Genomic DNA, 22376 nt, shown 5'->3' on the forward strand with positions numbered 1-22376 from the left:
CAACAATGGCGCACAGCTGCAGTGCTGTGCGCTACCTGATGAAGACTGAGAGTCTTCTGCCGCCTGGTTCCGGACCTCTTCATCTTCAGCGTCTGCAAGGGGGGTCGGCGGCGCGGCTCCGGGACGAACCCCAGGGCGAGCCCTGTGTTCCGACTCCCTCTGGAGCTATGTCCAGTAGCCTAAGAATCCAATCCATCCTGCACGCAGGTGAGTTGAAAATCTCTCCCCTAAGTCCCTCGATGCAGTGAGCCTGTTGCCAGCAGGACTCACTGAAAATAAAGAACCTAAAAACTTTTTCTAAGTAACTCTTTAAGAGAGCCACCTAGATTGCACCCTTCTCGGCCGGGCACAAAAACCTAACTGAGGCTTGGAGGAGGGTCATGGGGGGAGGAGCCAGTACACACCATGTGATCCTAAAAGCTTGCTTTTGTGCCCTGTCTCCTGCGGAGCCGCTATTCCCCATGGTCCTGACGGAGTCCCCAGCATCCACTAGGACGTTAGAGAAAATGATTTTAAAACCATTGCAGAGTGCACCCAGGTAAATTCGAATCCAGGATCCCGCGCCTGTTGTGTAGCAGTAGGCCAGTGACTTATATGTACATACAGCATAGAAGACGGAAGCCGCACTTCGGATGTGTGGCGCTTCTCTGCCTGCTATCTGTAGTCTCTGCCTGACCTTTGCCCTGCTTGCACAGGTCACATGGTATAGCGGCAGGACAGAGAGGACTAAGACTGGTTGCTGCAACCCTGGGCTTCACGGACAGACACTAGTGCTGTCAGCTAGTGGTATCAAAGTCACTTTGCGGAGGGGAGGTGTCTCTGATCAGTGCAGGTGTGTTCAATAAATAATCCCAACATTCATGACAGGACATAGGTGTATGTCTAGTTTAACTAGCGTGCATCAGCCCTGAGCAAGAGCTAAGCCAAACCGTCCAATACGGATATCTTCTATACATTAATAGACGACTCCAACAGGGAGTCTTATTATGTAATTGTATTTGCATGGTTCCATTTGGCAAAGCATGGTGGCACTGTGATTAGCACTGCTGTCTCACAGGCCTTATCTGTGTGATTTGTACGTTCTCCCCGTGTTTGCGTGGGTCTTCTCCGGGTGCCACACAGAAAAAAAAGAGAAAATGCAGGCGCACACCCTAAACACTAAAAACAGTGGTACTCAGAGCAATTATAATAAACTCTGCAATTTAACATGGAGTAAAATTGAGGTCCTTAGCATAATTTTTGGTCAATCATTGGCCCACCAACCACAGCCAGGTGGCCTCATCAGGAGGGTCCCTAACATTCCTAAGGAAACTTCTGCACTTGTCAACGTCACCACTCTTTAGGAGATTTGATACATCTCCCTCATAGCCTGTAAGCTGCAATAGGGCAGGGACTGATGTTGATGACAAATATTCTCTGTACAGCGCTATGTAATTGCTAGCGCAATATAAGTACACAATAATAATAATTGATGCTACTTGGTTGCGTGGGCGGGTGTACCTCCGTATACTGCGTTACCGTGCTTACCTCACCAGCACCTTGAAAAACAAATTTATGGTCGGAAAGTCGGTTGTTTGTGATCCTGAGAGCAGCCAAGATACCGGCAACAGCCACCGACGCCGTCCCTGAAACACAGGAGGGAGAACAGGAAATGACTGGGGTCCTCATGTAATGTCCTCTACACATCCTGTACTATGTGCTATAGTATATATAGAGACAGCAAGTATACTCAAATTAAGCTTTATTACGCTACGTTAAAAAAGGTTAAGGGGTATATTCAAATGACGTCGAAACCTGCCGTCTGTCGAAAAGACGGCAGTTTTCGACTTTTCTTTAGGTCGGAAGGGGTTCCAACCTATTCAATATATTCGACAAGTCGAGGAATTCGACTTGTCGTAAAAAGCACGTGGATCGGCGGAATAGCTGCCGATCCACGTGCTTGTGTCATAAACGGGGCCAAAACCGACAGGTTTTGGCCCCTTTTTCCACCATCTCAGTCCGACATAAAAAAATGTCGGACTGAGGTGTGGGACCCAGAGGAGGAGAGGGGGAGGAGCCGCAGGGAGACGGGGGACAGCCGCGGGCAGCCAGAGGAGATCAGCGCTACAGCACAGCACTGTAGTAGGATGTTTCACAGCCGCGCCGCTCACAGCAGCGTCCACCCGGCTCCAGCAAGTGAGGTCACGCTTGCTGGAGCCGGGTGGACACTGCCGTGAGGTCTGGCGGCTGTGAGACATCCTTCTGCAGCGCTACTGGAGCACTGATCTCCTCCGTCTGCCGGCGGCTGTCCCCGCTGGTCTCCCGGCGGCTCCCCCCATCTCTCCTCCTCTGGGTCCCTCATCTCAATTAGACTTTATTTTAAGCAATTGACGAAGTAACATGGTTAATTATCAATTCTAAGTAAAGGAAAATTATACTGAAATGAAAACAAACAAAATGATAAAGGTCAGTCCAGTCTGCCCCGCCCCCCAGCTCTGTCCAGCCACACCCCCTCTATATCCGCTGCCCCACCCCCTCTATGCCGCTGCGGCTTCAGCAGTTTCAGCTGCAGAATTTAAAAGGGTAATTATATTAAATACAAAACCAGGCATAGTAAATCTGACCCATGGTGTATTTGCAGGCGTATTATTAAAAATGAGCAACGTTTCATTGAGAACAAACTAATAATAAAACTCTGAACAGCTTTAATCTTGAAAGGTGTTGTCAATAGCAGTACGTACGGTCAGTGTTACACCAGGTCAGCTTCTGGGTCACCAACATTATATACAATTAGCACAGAGAGGAGGGATTTACACGTGTTCAGCCAATCAGATGTACAGTCACCATCAGTGTGTCCTATATACTGCCTCTGGTGATCAGCAAGGATTAATTTTGCTCGCATAGACTTTTATTGCACCTGTGTGGTGTCTACACCCCCCCCCCCCCCTCCTACCTCCATCCTGGCCATCACGACGCACGGTGGCATACAGTTAGTACAGTACATAATAAATAATGCTAAAGATGCGTAAATCTGTTTATTGCGCAGGTGTGGTAAAAAAAAAAGGTGCATTTCCATTTTACGCACAAGCTACAACAACCCCCTATCATTATCATTTGAGGGGTCTATTCATGAAGCAGTGAAAAGTGTAGAGAAGTGAGCCAGTGGAGACCAATCAGCATTGACGTAACATTTTTATAATTTGCATACTATATAATTGTACGGAGCAGTTGATTGGTTGCCATGGGCAACTTTTCCACAGGCTAACTTCTTCAACCTTTTCACTGCTTCATAAATCTGGCCACATATTCCGTGTCTATTTGCCGTTTACCATTCATGCAGCTTTTTATTACAAGCCATGTCGCTACTTTATTATGCCCTGTCTACTGGGTGGAGGGAAACATAGGGATTATCAGCAATTTCCGCTTTGATTCCAAAAGAGTTATTAGCAAACTGTTACTTTTACATTCAGTGGGAAAGTAACCACAAGGGAGGCCCAGTGGCAGCCCCGGGTCTCGCAGGCTTGCATTCGCTGTGGTGTGTTTCTTACTGACAATGACACCCTTGAAGGACCACAGCAACACTCTCCATAATGGTACACCCCAAGGGCTGGTTATATCATGTAGCCGTGCATCATATATGACATCATAGGTGACAGAGTAGGAAGGAATCTGCATTTTCCTAATGGTTACATCATTACTTCCCCCCAGAGCTGGCTCCTTCTTAAAGGAACATGATCACAAAAATATATATATAGGCAAGGAACGGAAACGACAATGGGCCCTATTCACACTATGCTGACATTCACAGATATGGCTGATAGTTTTTCTGCAGCGCATGCGCCTGAGTCACCCTCCTGATCTTCTTCAGAGTCGCAGATCAGATTTAGACACACGGTAGCAGACACTAAAGGGGCGTTCCTGGTGAGTTGGAGGAATGGGGGGGGGTGGCTAAAAAGAAGCGCCTGGACGAACCACGCTGCAATGCGAGGGGTGCAATTACATTTATGTATTTTGCATGCAAGGTAAATACTGGCTGTTTTGCATGTAGCCCTCAAATGCTGGACAGGTACTTTGAGCTGGCTTTAGCGACTGCAGAACAGAACAATAGGGGCGGGGCCAGACAGGGCGGGATGGGGTGGGGACTGAGGTGACAGGCATATGTCAGGTCCAATAAACTAGCTCTATATAATTGCCTTGAACATGCACTAGATCAGTAATGGGCAACATGTGGCTCTCCGAGCTTCCACCTGCCACAGCTCATTCCCATATTATTGGCAAGTCTGTTTGTTACAGCTTTAACACTTGTGCAGTTGCCTGCTTATATGTTACTACAGACAGCTATCTTTTTCTTTGATTTGTTTAGTTATTATTTATTATCCGTTTCTTATATAGCGCAGCAAATTCCGTTGCACTTTACAACTGGGCACAATTAGAAGACAGAACTGGGTAAAGACAAACATTCATAGAGGTAGCAGGGCCCTGCTCTCAAGTTTACAATCTATGGGGAAATAGGCATTGATACACAAGGATAGGTGCTATCTATTGCCATAGTTGTCCACCAGATTGTAAAAGTTCTTGGTGGGCTGCATGATATCACATCACAGCAGTGATGAACCAGGGTCAGGAGGAAGGGAGAGTGAATAAAGAAAATATGTGAGGATATGTGTGGACTGTACTGTGGGGATATAATTGGATAGGAAAGCTATGAAGATTATGTGAGCGGTTCTGGAATTTGATAAGCATGTCTGAAGAGGTGAGTTTTCAGGGAACGCTTGAAAGTTTGGAGACTAGAGGAGAGTCTTATTGTGCGTGGCAGGGCATTCCACAGAGTGGGTGCAGCCCGAAGAAAGTCCTGTAATCGTGCATGGGAGCGAGTAATGAGTGTGGATGAGAGACGCAGGTCTTGTGAAGAGCGAAGGGGCCGGGTTGAGAGATAAGAATGTATTGTAAACTTACTGCTCATATAAAGGGGCCCTTTTAAAGGTTATAGGGCCACCCATGCAGCCTTGAAGTATCAAGTTGCCATCACTGCACCGACTGCTGCAGTTTTTGTGTTTCTACTTTCATAGTAAATGACTATGAATGTGTCTGTCACAGACTGTTAGGTAGTTAGCAAATCTGTGATAATACAGATTGCAACAGTCTAGTGAATCAACTAGATGCATTGTAATACACATACAGTAGCGGCTCTTGCTACGGGCAAGCAGGCTTTTTGCCTGGGGCGCTGCTACCCCGAGGGCGCCGCCGCCGTGGCAAGAACCGCTACTAATTATCCTCCCTCTTTCCCCGGCTCCCGGCTGCAGCGAGCGCCGTGTGCGCCCGCTGCAGCCGGCGTCGTTGACTCACGATAGAGGTCAAAATTGACCCCTAGTGTCAGTGCGGCACTGCTATGGGAGAGACGTTATGACGTCTCTCCCATAGAGATGAGCCGGCGCCTGGAGACAGCAGCAGCGGTCCAGAAGCAGGAGCGAGGCTGGTAAGTATTGTGTTTTTTCTTTTAGGGTTTCAAAGCGGCGCTACTACTGGGGGCACTGCTACAGGGGGAACAGCTACTGGGGGCACTACTACAAGGGGCACTGCTACAGGGGGCACAACTTCTAGGGGCACTGCTACAGGGGGAACAGTTACAGGGGGAACAGCTACTGGGGGCAAATTAACGGGGCACAGCTGCTGGGGGCACAACTACTGGGGTCACAGCTACTGGGGGGCACAAGTACAGGGGGGCACAACTACTTGGGGAAAATCTGGGGGCACAGCTACTGGGGGCATAACTGTGGCCACGACCCTCTCCTATGAAGCCACGCCCCTGTTTTGCCGCACGGGGAGGGGGGCGCCAGTGGTAACTTTCGCAATGGGCGCCACAAGGTGTAGAACCGGCCCTGTACACATTAGTTCAGCCTGTAAACCAGCTGCGCACAGATGATGGGTGCACGCTAACGTTAGGATATGGGGGGGAAAATCGCATTCTTTTTTTAATGAAATTGCAGCTGATAATAGTAATGTCAATAAAAATTGCACTATTTTTTATCATAGTTTCTCTTTAACGTAATAATCATGTTACAATGGTACCAATATATACCGTAAATTAAATTAAATGAGGGCCGTGTTAAAGATAACCACTAGGGGGCACTGTATCAACATCTACAACTGCTAAATGTGTGTAGTCTTGTGTAGTTTTTAGTAAAAATCTGCAATTAATCTATTTTGTCTACCAAACGAAATCAGCAATATTTCTGCTAAATGCTCTGCATTAAACCTGTCTGTGACTGCAAGAAAATTACAGCCTCAAAACACATATGCAAAACATGACAACGATATGCTATCAACAGCAAAATGAAAGGATACAGGTGGTCATTCCGAGTTGATCGCAGCCAGCAACTTTTTTCTGCTGTTGCGATCAACTAGTCCACGCCTATGGGGGAGTGTATTTTAGCTTAGCAGGGCTGCGATCGCTTGTGCAGCCCTGCTAAGCTTAAAAAATCTCAAGCACAAGTAGACCAGCCCTGGACATACTTACCCTGTGCGACGATCTCAGCGATGCAGGAGCCGGCTTTGACGTCAGACATTCGCCCTCCGTTCTTCTGGACACGCCTGCGTTTTCAAATCCACTCCCTGAAAACGTCTGGAAATGCTGCGGTGACGCCCAGGTCCGCCTTCTTCCTGCCCATCTTCTTTGCTGTCAGCTCTGCGACCGCTTCCTTCTCAAGACGCGACGTAACCCGACGACCCCTGTCGCCGGGCAACGTCGCACACGCGCACTGTGGCCGCCGCGCATGCGCATTCCGCACCCTCACAGATCATACTATTATTATGAGTTACTTACATAGCACATACTTATTGTGCAGTGCTTTAGAGAGAATACTGGCCCATTCACACTATTCCCTGCCCCACTGGAAATTAAAATCGATATTCCCTAATACAGTCATTCCCAAACAGTGTGCCTAGGCACCCCGGGGTACCGCAAGGCTCTTGCAAGGGTGTTTCGGGAAGGTGGTCCGGGACCAAATGAAATCATTTATGATCAATGTGATAGGCAAAACCAGTGCTAGTGGCTGCCAATCATAACACATGTGGGCAATCAGAAGCACAACCGTATACCACCACATGACTGACCTCATTGGTGACCGTAAGGCACAATGTACTTAATTTGATTTTTTTTTTTTTAAATGTATCAATAAAAATGTTTTATCCTAGGAGTGTCGTGAAAAAAAAGGAGATTTATGGTAGACTTACCATTGTTAAATCTCTTTCTGCGAGTACCCTGGGTTCCACAGGGAATACATCGGGGTGTATAGTACTATGTGCTATAGTAAATATAGAGACAGCAAGTATACTCAAATTAAGCTTTATTACACTACGTTAAAAAAGGTTAAGGGGTATATTCAATTGACGTCGAAACCTGCCATCTGTCGAAAAGACGGCAGTTTTCGACTTTTCTTTAGGTCGGAAGGGGTTCCAACCTATTCAATATATTCGACAAGTCGAGGAATTCGACTTGTCGGAAAGCACGTGGATCGGCGGAATAGCTGCCGATCCACGTGCTTGTGTCATAAACGGGGCCAAAACCGACAGGTTTTGGCCCCCTTTTCCACCATCTCAGTCCGACATAAAAAAATGTCGGACTGAGATGTGGGACCCAGAGGAGGAGAGGGGGGGGGGGAGCCGCAGGGAGACGGGGGACAGCCGCGGGCAGCCAGAGGATATCAGCGCTACAGCACAGCGCTGTAGTAGGATGTTTCACAGCCGCGCCGCTCACAGCAGCGTCCACCCGGCTCCAGCAAGTGAGGTCACGCTTGCTGGAGCCGGGTGGACACTGCCGTGAGGTCTGGCGGCTGTGAGACATCCTTCTGCAGCGCTACTGTAGCACTGATCTCCTCCGTCTGCCGGCGGCTGTCCCCGCTGGTCTCCCGGCGGCTCCCCCCATCTCTCCTCCTCTGGGTCCCTCATCTCAATTAGACTTTATTTTAAGCAATTGACGAAGTAACATGGTTAATTATCAATTCTAATTAAAGGAAAATTATACTGAAATGAAAAATAAGAATTTACTTACCGATAATTCTATTTCTCGGAGTCCGTAGTGGATGCTGGGGTTCCTGAAAGGACCATCGGGGAATAGCGGCTCCGCAGGAGACAGGGCACAAAAAAGTAAAGCTTTTACCAGATCAGGTGGTGTGCACTGGCTCCTCCCCCTATGACCCTCCTCCAGACTCCAGTTAGGTACTGTGCCCGGACGAGCGTACACAATAAGGGAGGCAATTTGAATCCCGGGTAAGACTCATACCAGCCACACCAATCACACCGTACAACTTGTGATCTAAACCCAGTTAACAGTATGATAACAGAAAGAGCCTCTTAAAGATGGCTCCTTAACAATATAACCCGAATTTGTTAACAATAACTATGTACAGTATTGCAGATAATCCGCACTTGGGATGGGCGCCCAGCATCCACTACGGACTCCGAGAAATAGAATTATCGGTAAGTAAATTCTTATTTTCTCTATCGTCCTAAGTGGATGCTGGGGTTCCTGAAAGGACCATGGGGATTATACCAAAGCTCCCAAACGGGCGGGAGAGTGCGGATGACTCTGCAGCACCGAATGAGAGAATTCCAAGTCCTCTTTTGCCAGGGTATCAAATTTGTAGAATTTTACAAACGTGTTTTCCCCCGACCACGTAGCTGCTCGGCAGAATTGTAATGCCGAGACCCCTCGGGCAGCCGCCCAAGATGAGCCCACCTTCCTTGTGGAATGGGCCTTAACAGATTTAGGCTGTGGCAGGCCTGCCACAGAATGAGCAAGTTGAATTGTGTTACAAATCCAACGAGCAATCGTCTGCTTAGAAGCAGGGGCACCCAACTTGTTGGGTGCATATAGTATCAACAGCGAGTCAGATTTTCTGACTTCAGCCGTCCTTGAAATGTATATTTTTAAGGCTCTGACAACGTCCAACAACTTGGAGTCCTCCAAGTCGCCAGTGGCCGCAGGCACCACAATAGGTTGGTTCAGGTGAAACGCTGATACCACCTTAGGGAGAAAATGCGGACGAGTCCTCAGTTCTGCCCTATCCGAATGGAAGATTAGATAAGGGCTTTTATAAGATAAAGCCGCCAATTCAGATACTCTCCTGGCGGAAGCCAGGGCCAGTAACATAGTCACTTTCCATGTGAGATATTTAAAATCCACCTTTTTCAATGGTTCAAACCAATGGGATTTGAGGAAATCTAAAATTACATTTAGATCCCACGGTGCCACCGGAGGCACCACAGGAGGCTGTATATGCAGTACTCCTTTAACAAAAGTCTGTACCTCAGGAACTGAGGCCAATTCTTTTTGGAAGAATATTGACAGGGCCGAAATTTGAACCTTAATAGATCTCAATTTGAGACCCATAGACAATCCTGATTGTAGGAAATGTAGGAAACGACCCAGTTGAAATTCCTCCGTCGGAACACTCCGATCCTCGCACCACGCGACATATTTTCGCCAAATGCGGTGATAATGTTTCGCGGTGACTTCCTTCCTTGCCTTAATCAAGGTAGGAATGACTTCTTCTGGAATGCCTTTCCCTTTTAGGATCTGGCGTTCAACCGCCATGCCGTCAAACGCAGCCGCGGTAAGTCTTGAAAGAGACAGGGACCCTGTTGTAGCAGGTCCCTTCTCAGAAGTAGAGGGCACGGGTCGTCCGTGACCAACTCTTGAAGTTCCGGGTACCAAGTCCTTCTTGGCCAATCCGGAGCCACTAGTATTGTTCTTACTCCTCCTCACCGTATAATCTTCAATACCTTTGGTATGAGAGGCAGAGGAGGAAACACATATACTGATTTGTACACCCAAGGTGTTACCAGTGCGTCCACAGCTATTGCCTGTGGATCTCTTGACCTGGCGCAATACTTGTCCAGTTTCTTGTTGAGGCGAGACGCCATCATGTCTACCATTGGTCTTTCCCAACAGTTTACTAGCATGTGGAAGACTTCTGGATGAAGACCCCCCTCTCCCGGGTGAAGATCGTGTCTGCTGAGGAAGTCTGCTTCCCAGTTGTCCACGCCCGGGAAGAACACTGCTGACAGTGCTATTACGTGATTCTCCGCCCAGCGAAGAATCTTGGTAGCTTCTGCCATTGCACTCCTGCTTCTTGTGCCGCCCTGTCTGTTTACATGGGCGACCGCCGTGATGTTGTCCGACTGAATCAACACCGGTTTTCCTTGCAGGAGTGGTTCCGCCTGGCTTAGAGCATTTTAGATTGCTCTTAGTACCAGAATGTTTATGTGAAGAGACTTTTCCAGGTTCGTCCATACCCCCTGGAAGTTTCTTCCTTGTGTGACTGCTCCCCCAACCTCTCAGGCTGGCGTCCGTGGTCACCAGGATCAAATCCTGTATGCCGAATCTGCGGCCCTCCAATAGATGAGCCTTTTGCAACCACCACAGAAGATATACCCTTGTCCTTGGCGACAGGGTTATTCGCAGGTGCATCTGAGGATGCGACCCTGACCATTTGTCCAACAGATCCCTTTGGAAAATTCTTGCATGGAATCTGCCGAATGGAATTGCTTCGTAAAAAGCCACCATTTTTCCCAGGACTCTTGTGCATTGATGTACAGACACCTTTCCTGGTTTTAGGAGGTTCCTGACAGGTCGGATAACTCCTTGGCTTTTTCCTCGGGAAGAAAAACCTTTTTCTGAACCGTGTCCAGAATCATCCCTAGGAACAGCAGACGTATCGTCGGAAAACAGCTGCGATTCTTGGAATATTTAGAATCCAGTCGTGCCGTCGAAGAACTACTTTAGATAGTGCTCTTCCGACCTCCAACTGTTCTCTGGAACTTGCCCTTTTTAGGTCGTGCAAGTAAGGGATAATTTAGATGCCTTTTTTCTTTGAAGAAACATCTTTTCGGCCATTACCTTGGTAAAAAGGCCCGGGGTGCCGTGGATAATTCAAACGGCATCGTCTGAAACTGATATTGACAGTTCTGTACCACGAACCAGAGGTACCCTTGATGAGAAGGACAAAATTTGGACATGGAGGTAATCCTTGATGTCCAGGGACACCATATAGTCCCCTTTTTTCCGGTTCGCTATCACTGCTCTGAGTGACTTTATCTCGATTTGAACCTTTTATGTAAGTGTTCAAAACATTTTAGATTTAGACAATGTGTCACCAAGCCGTCTGGCTTCAGTACCACAATATAGTGTGGAAAAATAATACCCTTTTCCTTGTCGTAGGAGGGGTACTTTGATTATCACCTGCTGGATATACAGCTTGTGAATTGTTTCCAATGCTGCCTCCCTGTCGGAGGGAGCCGTTGGTAAAGCAGACTTCAGGAACCTGCGAGGAGAAGATGTCTCGACTCTCCAATCTTTACCCCTGGGATAATACTCGTACGATCTAGGGGTCAACTTGCGAGTGATCCCACTGCGCCCTGAGACTCTTGAGACTACCCCCCCACCTTGAGTCCGCTTGCACGGCCCCAGCGTCATGCTGAGGACTTGGCAGACGCGGTGGAGGGCTTCTTTTCCTGGGAAAGGGCTGCCTGCTGCAGTCTACTTCCCTTACCTCTATGTCTGGGCAGATATGACTGGCCTTTTGCCTGCATGCCCTCATGGGAAAGGAAAGATTGAGGCTGAAAAGACGGTGTCTTTTTTAGCTGAGATGTAACTTGGGGTAAAAAAGGTTGGATTTCCCAGCTGTTGCTGTGGTCCCCAGGTCCGATGGACCGACCCCCAAATAACTCCTTCCCTTTATACAGCAATACTTCCATCTGCCGTATGGGATCTGTATCACCTGACCACTGTCGTGTCCCTGACATCTTCTGGGAGATATGGACAACGCACTTATCTTGATGCCAGAGAGCAAATATCCCTCTGTGCATCTCACATACATATATATAGAATGCATCCTATTAAATGCTGTACATGAATAAAATATTTTCAGTCAGGGAATCCGACCAAGCCAACCCAGCACTGCATCTCCAGGCTGATGGCGATCGCTGGTCGCAGTATAACCACCGTATGTGTGTATATACTTTTTAGGATATTTTTCCAGCTTCCTATCAGCTGGCTCCTTGAGGGCGGCCGTATCTGGAGACGGTAACGCCACTTGATAAGCGTGTGAGCGCCTTATCACCCTAAGGGGTGTTTCCCAACGTACCCTAATTTCTGGCGGGAAAGGGTATAACGCCAATATTTGCTATCGGGGTAACCCTACGCATCATCACACACTTCATTTTATTTTTTTATCTGATTCAGGAAAAACTACAGGTAGTTTTTTCACTCCCACATAATACCCTTTCTTGTGGTACTTGTAGTATCAGAAACACGTAACACCTCCTTCATTGCCCTTAACGTGTGGCCCTAATGAGAAATACGTTTGTTTATTCACCGTCGACACTGTATTCAGTGTCCGTGTCTGTGTCTGTGTCGACCGACTGAGGTAAATGGGCGTTTTTTTTTTTTTTTTTAAAAACCCCTGACGGTGTTTCTGAGACGCCTGGACCGGTCCTAATAGATTGTCGGCCGTCTCATGTCGTCAACCGACCTTGCAGCGTGTTGACATTCTCACGTAATTCTCTAAATAAGCCATCCATTCCGGTGTCGACTCCCTAGAGAGTGACATCACCATTACAGGCAATTTCTCCGCCTCCTCACCAACATCGTCCTCATACATGTCGACACACACGTACCGACACACAGCACACACACCGGGAATGCTCTGACAGAGGACAGGACCCACTAGCCCTTTGGGGAGACAGAGGGAGAGTCTGCCAGCACACACCAAAAACGCTATAATTATATAGGGACAACCTTATATAAGTGTTTCTCCCTTATAGCATCTTTTATATATATACAATATCGCCAAAATCAGTGCCCCCCCTCTCTGTTTTAACCCTGTTTCTGTAGTGCAGTGCAGGGGAGAGCCTGGGAGCCTTCTCTCCAGCTTTTCTGTGAGAGAAAATGGCGCTGTGTGCTGAGGAGATAGGCCCCGCCCCTTTTTCGGCGGGCTCGTCTCCCGCTATTTTTGAAGTTAGGCAGGGGTTAAATATCTCCATATAGCCTCTGTGGGCTATATGTGAGGTATTTTTTGCCTCTAATAAGGTTTTTATTTGCCTCTCAGAGCGCCCCCCCCAGCGCTCTGCACCCTCAGTGACTGTTGTGTGAAGTGTGCTGAGAGGAAAATGGCGCACAGCTGCAGTGCTGTGCGCTACCTTTATGAAGACTCAGGAGTCTTCAGCCGCCGATTTTGGACCTCTTCTCTCTTCAGCGTCTGCAAGGGGGCCGGCGGCGCGGCTCCGGTGACCATCCAGGCTGTACCTGTGATCGTCCCTCTGGAGCTAGTGTCCAGTAGCCAAGCAGCAAATCCACTCTGCACGCAGGTGAGTTCACTACTTCTCCCCTAAGTCCCTCGTTGCAGTGATCCTGTTGCCAGCAGGACTCACTGTAAAGTAAAAAACCTAAGCTAAACTTTCTCTAAGCAGCTCTTTAGGAGAGCCACCTAGATTGCACCCTTCTCGTTCGGGCACAAAATCTAACTGGAGTCTGGAGGAGGGTCATAGGGGGAGGAGCCAGTGCACACCACCTGATCTGGTAAAAGCTTTACTTTTTTGTGCCCTGTCTCCTGCGGAGCCGCTATTCCCCGATGGTCCTTTCAGGAACCCCAGCATCCACTTAGGACGATAGAGAAACAAACAAAATGATAAAGGTCAGTCCAGTCTGCCCCGCCCCCCAGCTCTGTCCAGCCCCACCCCCTCTATATCCGCTGCCCCACCCCCTCTATGCCGCTGCGTCTTCAGCAGTTTCAGCTGCAGAATTTAAAAGGGCAATTATATTAAATACAAAACGAGGCATAGTAAATCTGACCCATGGTGTATTTGCAGGCGTATTATTAAAAATGAGCAACGTTTCATTGAGAACAAACTAATAATAAAACTCTGAACAGCTTTAATCTTGAAAGGTGTTATCAATAGTAGCACGTACGGTCAGTGTTACACCAGGTCAGCTTCTGGGTCCTCAACATTATATACAATTAGCACAGAGAGGAGGGATTTACACGTGTTCAGCCAATCAGATGTACCGTCACCATCAGTGTGTCCTATATACTGCCTCTGGTGATCAGCAAGGATTCATTTTGCTCGCATAGACTTTTATTGCACCTGTGTGGTGTCTACACGCCCCCTCCTACCTCCATCATGGCCACCACGACGCACGGTGGCATACAGTTAGTACATAATAAATAATGCTAAAGATACGTAAATCTATTTATTGCGCAGGTGTGGTAAAAAAAAAAAAAAGGTGCATTTCCATTTTACGCACAAGCTACAACAACCCCCTATCATTATCATCTGAGGGGTCTATTCATGAAGCAGTGAAAAGTGTAGAGAAGTGAGCCAGTGGAGAAGTTGCCCATGGCAACCAATCAGCATTGAAGTAACATTTATAATTTGCATACTATATAATTGTACGGAGCAGCTGATTGGTTGCCATGAGCAACTTTTCCACAGGCCCACTTATTCAACTTTTTCACTGCTTCAGGAATCTGGCCACATATTCCTTGTCTATTTGCCGTTTTCCATTCATGCAGCTTTTTATTTCAAGCCATGTCGCTACTTTATTATGCCCTGACTACTGGGTGGAGGGAAACAGAGAGATTATCGGCAATTTCCGCTTTGATTCCAAAAGAGTTATTAGCAAACTGTTACTTTTACATTCAGTGGGAAAGTAACCACAAGGGAGGCCCAGTGGCAGCCCCGGGTCTTGCAGGCTTGCATTCGCTGTGGTGTGTTTCTTACTGACAATGACACTATTGAAGGACCACAGCAACACTCTCCATAATGGTACACCCCAAGGGCTGGTTATATCATGTAGCCGTGCGTCATATATGACATCATAGGTGACAGAATAGGAAGGAATCTGCATTTTCCTGATGGTTACATCATTACTTCCCCCCAGAGCTGGAATGGCTCCTTCTTAAAGGAACATGATCACACAAAAAAAAATAAAATATATATATATATATAGGCAAGGAACGGAAACGACAATGGGCCCTATTCACACTATGCTGACATTCACAGATATGGCTGATAGTGTTTCTGCAGCGCATGCGTCTGAGTCACCTTCCTGATCTTCTTCATTTGGAGTCGCATGCAAGGTAAATACTGGCTGCTTCTGCATGTAGCCCTCAAATGCTGGACTGGGGCTGTGAGCTGGCTTTAGCGACTGCAGAGCAGAACAATAGGGGCGGGGCCAGACAGAGTGAAGGGCGGGATGGGGTGGGGACTGAGGTGACTGGCATATGTCAGGTCCAATAAACTAGCTCTATATAATTGCTTTGAATATGCACTAGATCAGTAATGGGCAACATGGGGTCCTCCGAGCCTCCACCTGCCACAGCTCATTCCCATATTATTGCCAAGTCTGTATGTTATAGCTTTAACACTTGTGCAGTATGCCTGCTTATATGTTTCTACAGACAGCTGTCTTTTTCTTTGATTTATTTAGTTATTATTTATTAGCCGTTTCTTATATAGCGCAGGAAATTCCATTGCACTTTACAACTGGACACAATTAGAAGACAAAACTGGGTAAAGATAAAAACAGTCATAGAGGTAGGAGGGCCCTGCTCGCCAGCTTACACTCTATGGGGAAATAGGCATTGATACACAAGGATAGGTGCTATCTATTGCATAGCTGTCCACCAGATTGTAAAGGTTCCTGGTGGGCTGCCTGATATCACATCACAGCAGTGATGAACCAGGGTCAGGAGGAAGGGAGAGTGAAGAGAAAATATGTGAGGATATGTTGTGGGGACTGTACAGTGGGGATATAATTGGATAGGAAAGCTATGAAGGTTATGTGAGCGGTTCCGGAATTTGATAAGCATGTCTGAATAGGTGAGTTTTCAGGGAACGCTTGAAGATTTGAAGACTAGAGGAGAGTCTTATACCCCTTTTACACCAAAATCCCGGGTCTGACCCAGGATTTGGAACATGGTCAGACCCGGGACTCCCCCCATTTACACTGCCGTGCCGATCCGGGATATTCCCGGATCGGCACCGTTTACACTGCACCCGGGTGCAGTGTCTTGTGGGCCGACGCTTAGAGATGATGTCATCTCCAAGCGCCGGCCCACACTGCAGATCGGGACTCCGGAGCGTCTCGGCGGGGGCAAACACAGCAATCTGGAAGCTGCTGTGCTGCCCCCAGCCTCCGGCGCTTCCAGGCACCAGACATGGCGCTGCTGTCTGCATAGACAGCATGTGCCATGTCTACAGCCGCAGCATGGCAACCAGCATGGCGCATAGACAGCGTGCGCCGTGACCCCCAGCCTCCCGACCGCCCGCCGGACACTGCAGTACGGGAGGTTTGCCATGCTGTAAATGGGTGCCGGGTCAGCTGACCAGGCTTACCCATTTACACCGCCTCCTTCCCGGGTCTTACCCGGGTCCAACCCTGCGTATTTGCAGTGTTGGATACCCGGGAAAGTGGACCCGGGGTTTAGGAGAAGGACCCTTTTACACCGCCTGCAGTCCCGGGATTTTGCGCTCTCCCGTGCAAAATCCCGGGATATTTCAGGTGGTGTAAAAGGGGTATTATTGTACGTGGTAGGGCATTCCACAGAGTGGGAGCAGCCCAATGAAAGTCCTGCAATCGTGAGTGGGAGCGAGTATGAGTGTGGATGAGAGACGCAGGTCTTGTGAAGAGCGAAGAGGCCGGGTTGGGAGATATTTTGAGATAAGAATGTATTGTTAACTTACTGATCATATTAAGGGTAATGAGGGGCCCTTTTAAAGGTTACAGGGCCACCCATGCAGCCTTGAAGTATCAAGTTGCCATCACTGCACCGACTGCTGCAGTTTTTGTGTTTCTACTTTCATAGTAAATAACAATGAATGCGTCTGTCACATACTGTCAGGTAGTTAGCAAATCTGTGATAATTCAGATTGCTACAGTGTAGTGCAGGCCTGGCCAACCTGTGGCTCTCCAGCTGTTGTAAAACTACAAATCCCATCATGCTTTGCCACAGTTTTGTTATTAGGGAATGCTAAAACTGTGGCAGGGCATGCTGGTATGTGTAGTTTCACAACATCTGGAGAGCCACAGGTTGGCCAGGCCTGGTCTAGTGCACAGGTTCTCAAACTCGGTCCTCAGGACCCCACACGGTTCATGTTTTGCAGGTCACCTGTAGATTTTTAAAATGTGACAGTTGGTGATACACAGTGCAGCTGCTGGGTGACATGGAAAACGTGAACCGTGTGGGGTCCTGAGGACCGAGTTTGAGAACCACTGGTCTAGTGAATCAATTAGATGCATTGTAATACACATTAGTTCAGCCTGTAAACCAGCTGTGCACAGATGATGGGTGCACGCTAACGTTAGTATATGGGGGGAAAAATAGCATTATTTTTTTATTGAAATTGCAGCTGACAATAGTAATGTCAATAAAAAATGCACTTTTTTATCATAGTTTCTCTTTAACGTAATAATCATGTTACAATGGTCCCAATATATAAATTAAATTAAATGAGGGCCGTGTTATAGATAACCACTAGGGGGCACTGTATCAACATCTACAACTGCTAAATGTGTGTAGTCTTGTGTAGTTTTTAGTAAAAATCTGCAATTAATCTATTTTGTCTACCAAACGAAATCAGCAATATTTCTGCTAAATGCTCTGCATTAAACCTGTCTGTGACTGCAAGAAAATTACAGCCTCAAAGCACATATGCAAAACATGACAACGATATGCTATCAACAGCAACATTAAAGGATACAGGTGGTCATTCCAAGTTGATCGCAGCCAGCAACTTTTTTCTGCTGTTGCGATCAACTAGTACACGCCTGTGGGGAGTGTATTTTAGCTTAGCAGGGGTGCGATCGCTTGTGCTGCCCTGCTAAGCTTAAAAAATCTCAAGCACAAGTAGACCAGCCCTGGACATACTTACCCTGTGCGACGATCTAGGCGATGCTGGAGCCGGCTTTGATGTCAGACATCCGCCCTCCGTTCTCCTGGACACGCCTGCGTTTTCTTCTCCACTCCCCGAAAACGGTCTCCAACGGTCCGGATCCGCCCAGGTACGCCTTTCTTCCTGCCCAGCTTCTTCGCGGTCAGCTCTGCGACAGCTTCCTTCCCAAGACGCGACGTAACCCGCAACGTCGTACACGCGCACTGCGGCCGCCGCGCATGCACATTCCGCACTGCAGCGATAAACCGCTGCGTGCGAACGGGTCGGAATGACCCCCACAGATCATACTATTATTATGAGTTATTTACATAGTACAGACTTACTGTGCAGTGCTGTAGAGAGAACACTGGCCCACTCGCACTATTCCCTGCCCCACTGGAACTTAAAATTTATATTCCCTAATACAGTCGTTCCCAAACAGTGTGCCTAGGTACCCCGGGGTACCGCAAGGCTATTGCAAGGGTGTTTCGGGATGGTGGTCCGGGACCAAATGAAATTATTTATTACCAATGTGATAGGCAAAACCAGTGCTAGTGGCTGCCAATCATAACACATGTGGGCAATCAGACGCACAACCGTATACCACCACATGACTGACCTCATTGGTGACCATAAGGCACAATGCTGGTCATTCCGAGTTGTTCGCTCGTTGCTGATTTTCGCAACGCAGCGTTTAGGTGGAAAATGCGCATGCGCTAAGTACTTTCACACAAAACTTTGTAGATTTACACAAGGCCGACCGACGTTTTTTCATCGCTGGAGGGATCGTAGTGTGATTGACAGGAAGTGGGTGTTTCAGGGCAGAAACTGGCCGTTTTCAGGGAGTGTGCTAAAAAACGCAGGCGTGCCAGGGAAAAACGCAGGAGTGGCTGGAGAAACGGGGGAGTGGCTGGCCGAACGCAGGGCGTGTTTGTGACGTCAAACCAGGAACTAAACGGACCGAGCTGATCGCAGTCTAGGAGTAGGTCTGAAGCTAGTCAGAAACTGCAAAGAATTATTTAGTAGCAATTCTGCTAATCTTTCGTTCGCAATTCTGCTAAGCTAAAATACACTCCCAGAGGGCGGCGGCCTAGCGTGTGCAATGCTGCTAAAAGCAGCTAGCGAGCGAACAACTCGGAATGACCACCAATGTACTTATTTAGATTTTTTTTTTTTTTTTTATGTATCAATAAAAAAGTTTTATCCTAGGAGTGTCGTGAGAAAAAAGGAGATTTATGGTAGACTTACCATTGTTAAATCTCTTTCTGCGAGGTACCCTGGGTTCCACAGGGAATACATCGGGGTGTAGAGATGGATCTTGATCCAGGCACCAACAGGTTAAAGCTTTATCTGTCCCAGGATGCATTGGGGCCTCCTCTATAGCCTCGTCTCCAGGCACTGTGAGCTCAGTTTCGTTAACCAGTCCAATGCAGTAGCAGGTAAAAGAGAAGACAGATGTTAGTCACATAGAACCACGTTCTCACGACAGGAGAAGGGACCAGCGGCTAATGCCATACAAACCCATAGAAGCTAGGTGTGTCAGGGCGGGCGCCCTGTGGAACCCAGTGTACCTCGCAGAAAGAGATTTAACAATGGTAAGTCTACCATAAATCTCCTTTTCTGCAGCACGGATATACTGGTATTCCACAGGGAATACATTGGGGATGTCCTAAAGCAGTTCCTCAAGGGAGGGGATGCGCCTTAGCGGGTATGAGAACCCAGTGTCCAAAGGAAGCATCCTGGGAGGCGGAAGTATCAAAGGCATAGAACCTAATGAACGTGTTCACTGAGGACCACATAGCCACCTTGCACAATTGTTCTGCGAACACGCTACGGCGGGCCACCCAAGAGGGTACAACAGACTGAGTAGAATGGGCTTTAATAGCAGCAGGAGCTGGAGGTCCAGCCTGTGCATAAGTTTGTGCAATCACCATACTAATCCATCTGGCTAAGGTATGCTTATTTGCAGGCCAGCTACGTTTGTGAAAACCAAAAAGTACAAAAAGGGAATCTGACCTCCTGATAGAGGCAGTCCACTCCACGTATATACGGAGAGCCCATACCACATCCAAAGATCGCTCTTTGGAGGACAAACCAGAAAAGATGAAGGCCGGAACCACAATCTCTTGGTTAAGGTGCAAAGATGACACTACCTTAGGTAAATAACCAGGGCGAGTACTAAGTAATGCCCGGTCACAGTGAAATATCAGGAAGGGTGGACGACAGGACAAAGCGCCTAGGTCTGACACCCTCCTAGCAGAGACAATAGCCAGTAGAAACAGGACCTTGACTGTGAGCCATTTAAAGTCCACTGACTCAAGAGGTTCAAATGGAGACTCTTGCAGGGCATTTAGGACACCAGACAGATCCTATGGAGCCACAGGATGGACACAGGGAGGCTGAATCCGTAAAACACCCTGAGTGAAAGTATGAACGTCAGGAATAGACACAGTTTTTCTCTGAAACCACACTGACAAAGAAGATACTGTATATGAACCTTGAGGGAGGCCAGACGAAGGCCTAAGTCCAGGCCTTGTTTCAGAAAAGCCAGTAGTCTGGAAGTTCTGAATTTGTATGCATCGTAATTCTTAGCAGCACACCAGGTGCAGTAAGAATTCCAGACCCTGTAAAATATCCGTGCAGATTCCGGTATTCGGGCCTTTAGCATAGTTTGGATAACTGCCTCGGAGAATCCTTTGGCCCTCAGGAGTGATGTTTCAAGAGTCACCCCATCAAAGCCAGTCTGGCCAGGTCCGGGTAGACACAAGGACCCTGAACCAGGAGGTCTGGGCGTTGAGGAAGTAGAAGAGGACGCTCCATCGATAAACCCTGCAGGTCTGAGAACCAATGCCATCTGGGCCACACTGGAGCATCTAGAAGTAGTATTCCTCCTTCTTGTTTGAACTTCCGTAGTACCCTGGGCAGGAGTGACACTGGAGGGAACACGTAGGGCAGCCGAAAGTTCCATGGGATTGCCAGTGCATCCACGAACGCTGCTTGAGGATCCCTCAAGCAACGTTCGTGGATCAGCAGGTCTTGATCCAAAGACCGGAACTTTGTGATTGTGTCGAGACGCCATGAGGTCTATATCTGGTAGGCCCCATTTGTCCACTAGGAGTTGAAAGACTTCCTGATGAAGACTCCACTCCCTGGCATGCACGTCCTGACAACTAAGTAAATCCGCTTCCCAGTTGAGTACTCCCGGAATGAACATTGCCGATATTGCTGGCAGATGGCGTTCTGCCCAACAAAGGATTTTTGACACTTCCATCATTGCCATGTGGCTTCGAGTGCCTCCTTGATGATTTATGTATGCCACCGTGGTGGCGTTGTCTGACTGTACTTGAACAGTCTTGTTCTTTAACACAGGCAGGGTGAGAGACAAAGCATTGAACATTGCCCGCAATTCCAGAATGTTTATCGGGAGGAGTGATTCCTCCTTGGTTCACCGACCCTGGAAAAAGTGTTGCTCTGACACGGCGCCCCAGCCCATCAGACTGGCATATGTAGTCAGTAGGACCCAGTTGGGGATCCAGAAGGGACGGCCCCAGCTTAACTGCTGGTCATGTAGCCACCAGGTCAGCGATAGACGAACCTACGGAGTCAAGTAGATCATGTGAGACCTGATCCGATGAGGTAGGCCGTCCCACTTGGAAAGGATCAACCTCTACAGAGGGCGGGAATGAAATTGAGCGTACTCTACCATGTCGAAAGCCGACACCATCAGGTACTTGCATCGCCGAGTGTATCGACACTCTTGGGCGACAAAGGAAGTATCTTATCCTGTCCTGAAGCTTCAGGATCTTCTCTGGAGACAGAAACAGCCGTTGACTGTGTGTGTCCAGCAGTGCCCTCAGGTGCACCATGCTCCGAGCAGGGACCAGCGATGACTTCTTCCAGTTGATGAGCCCTCCGTGGGCTTGTAGGAAGTTTAATGTCAGTTGTAGATGACTGAGGAGGACGTCGTGGGAGTTTGTCAGGATCAGCAAGTCGTCCAGATACGGCAGGATCCTTACTCCATGGCGAAGGAGATGAGCAGCCATCATGGCCATAACCTTGGTGAGGATCCGAGGGGCCGTGACCAGTCCAAACGGCAGAGCCTGGAACTGATAGTGAAGGTTGCCAATAGCAAACCGCAGATATTGCTGATGCGATATGGCAATAGGTATATAAGCATCTTGTATATTCAGGGATACCATATAATCTCCGGGTTCCATGGCCAGTACAATTGAGCGCAGTGTTTCCGTACGGAACTTGGGTACTCTCACAAACTTTTTCAGTGATTTGAGGTTGAGTATAGGCCGGAAAGACCCATTGGGTTTCAGTACTAGAAACAGGGTCGAGTAGTATCCTCTGCCTCTCTGGGATAGAGGTACCGGCACCACCACTCCTGTATCTAGGAGGAAACTCACAACCATTTGTAGAGCTTGCGCCTTTAACGGATCCGAAGGGATAACCGTTGT

The 22376-nt window shown here is 48.1% G+C and overlaps 1 protein-coding gene across 3 annotated transcripts in view; it reads right to left on the minus strand.

Annotated features, from left to right (window-relative positions):
- ME3 (malic enzyme 3) overlaps positions 1-22376 on the minus strand; it is a 336344-nt gene that overhangs the window by 61387 nt on the left and 252581 nt on the right. For all 3 annotated transcript variants that reach the window (XM_063951375.1, XM_063951373.1, XM_063951374.1), the window contains one exon: positions 1528-1625. In XM_063951375.1, coding sequence (XP_063807445.1) covers positions 1528-1625 — 98 coding nt within the window. The remainder of the gene's footprint in view (positions 1-1527; positions 1626-22376) is intronic.

This window comes from Pseudophryne corroboree, chromosome 2 (genome assembly GCF_028390025.1).
Source record: "Pseudophryne corroboree isolate aPseCor3 chromosome 2, aPseCor3.hap2, whole genome shotgun sequence".
NCBI classification, from domain to species: Eukaryota; Metazoa; Chordata; class Amphibia; order Anura; family Myobatrachidae; genus Pseudophryne; species Pseudophryne corroboree.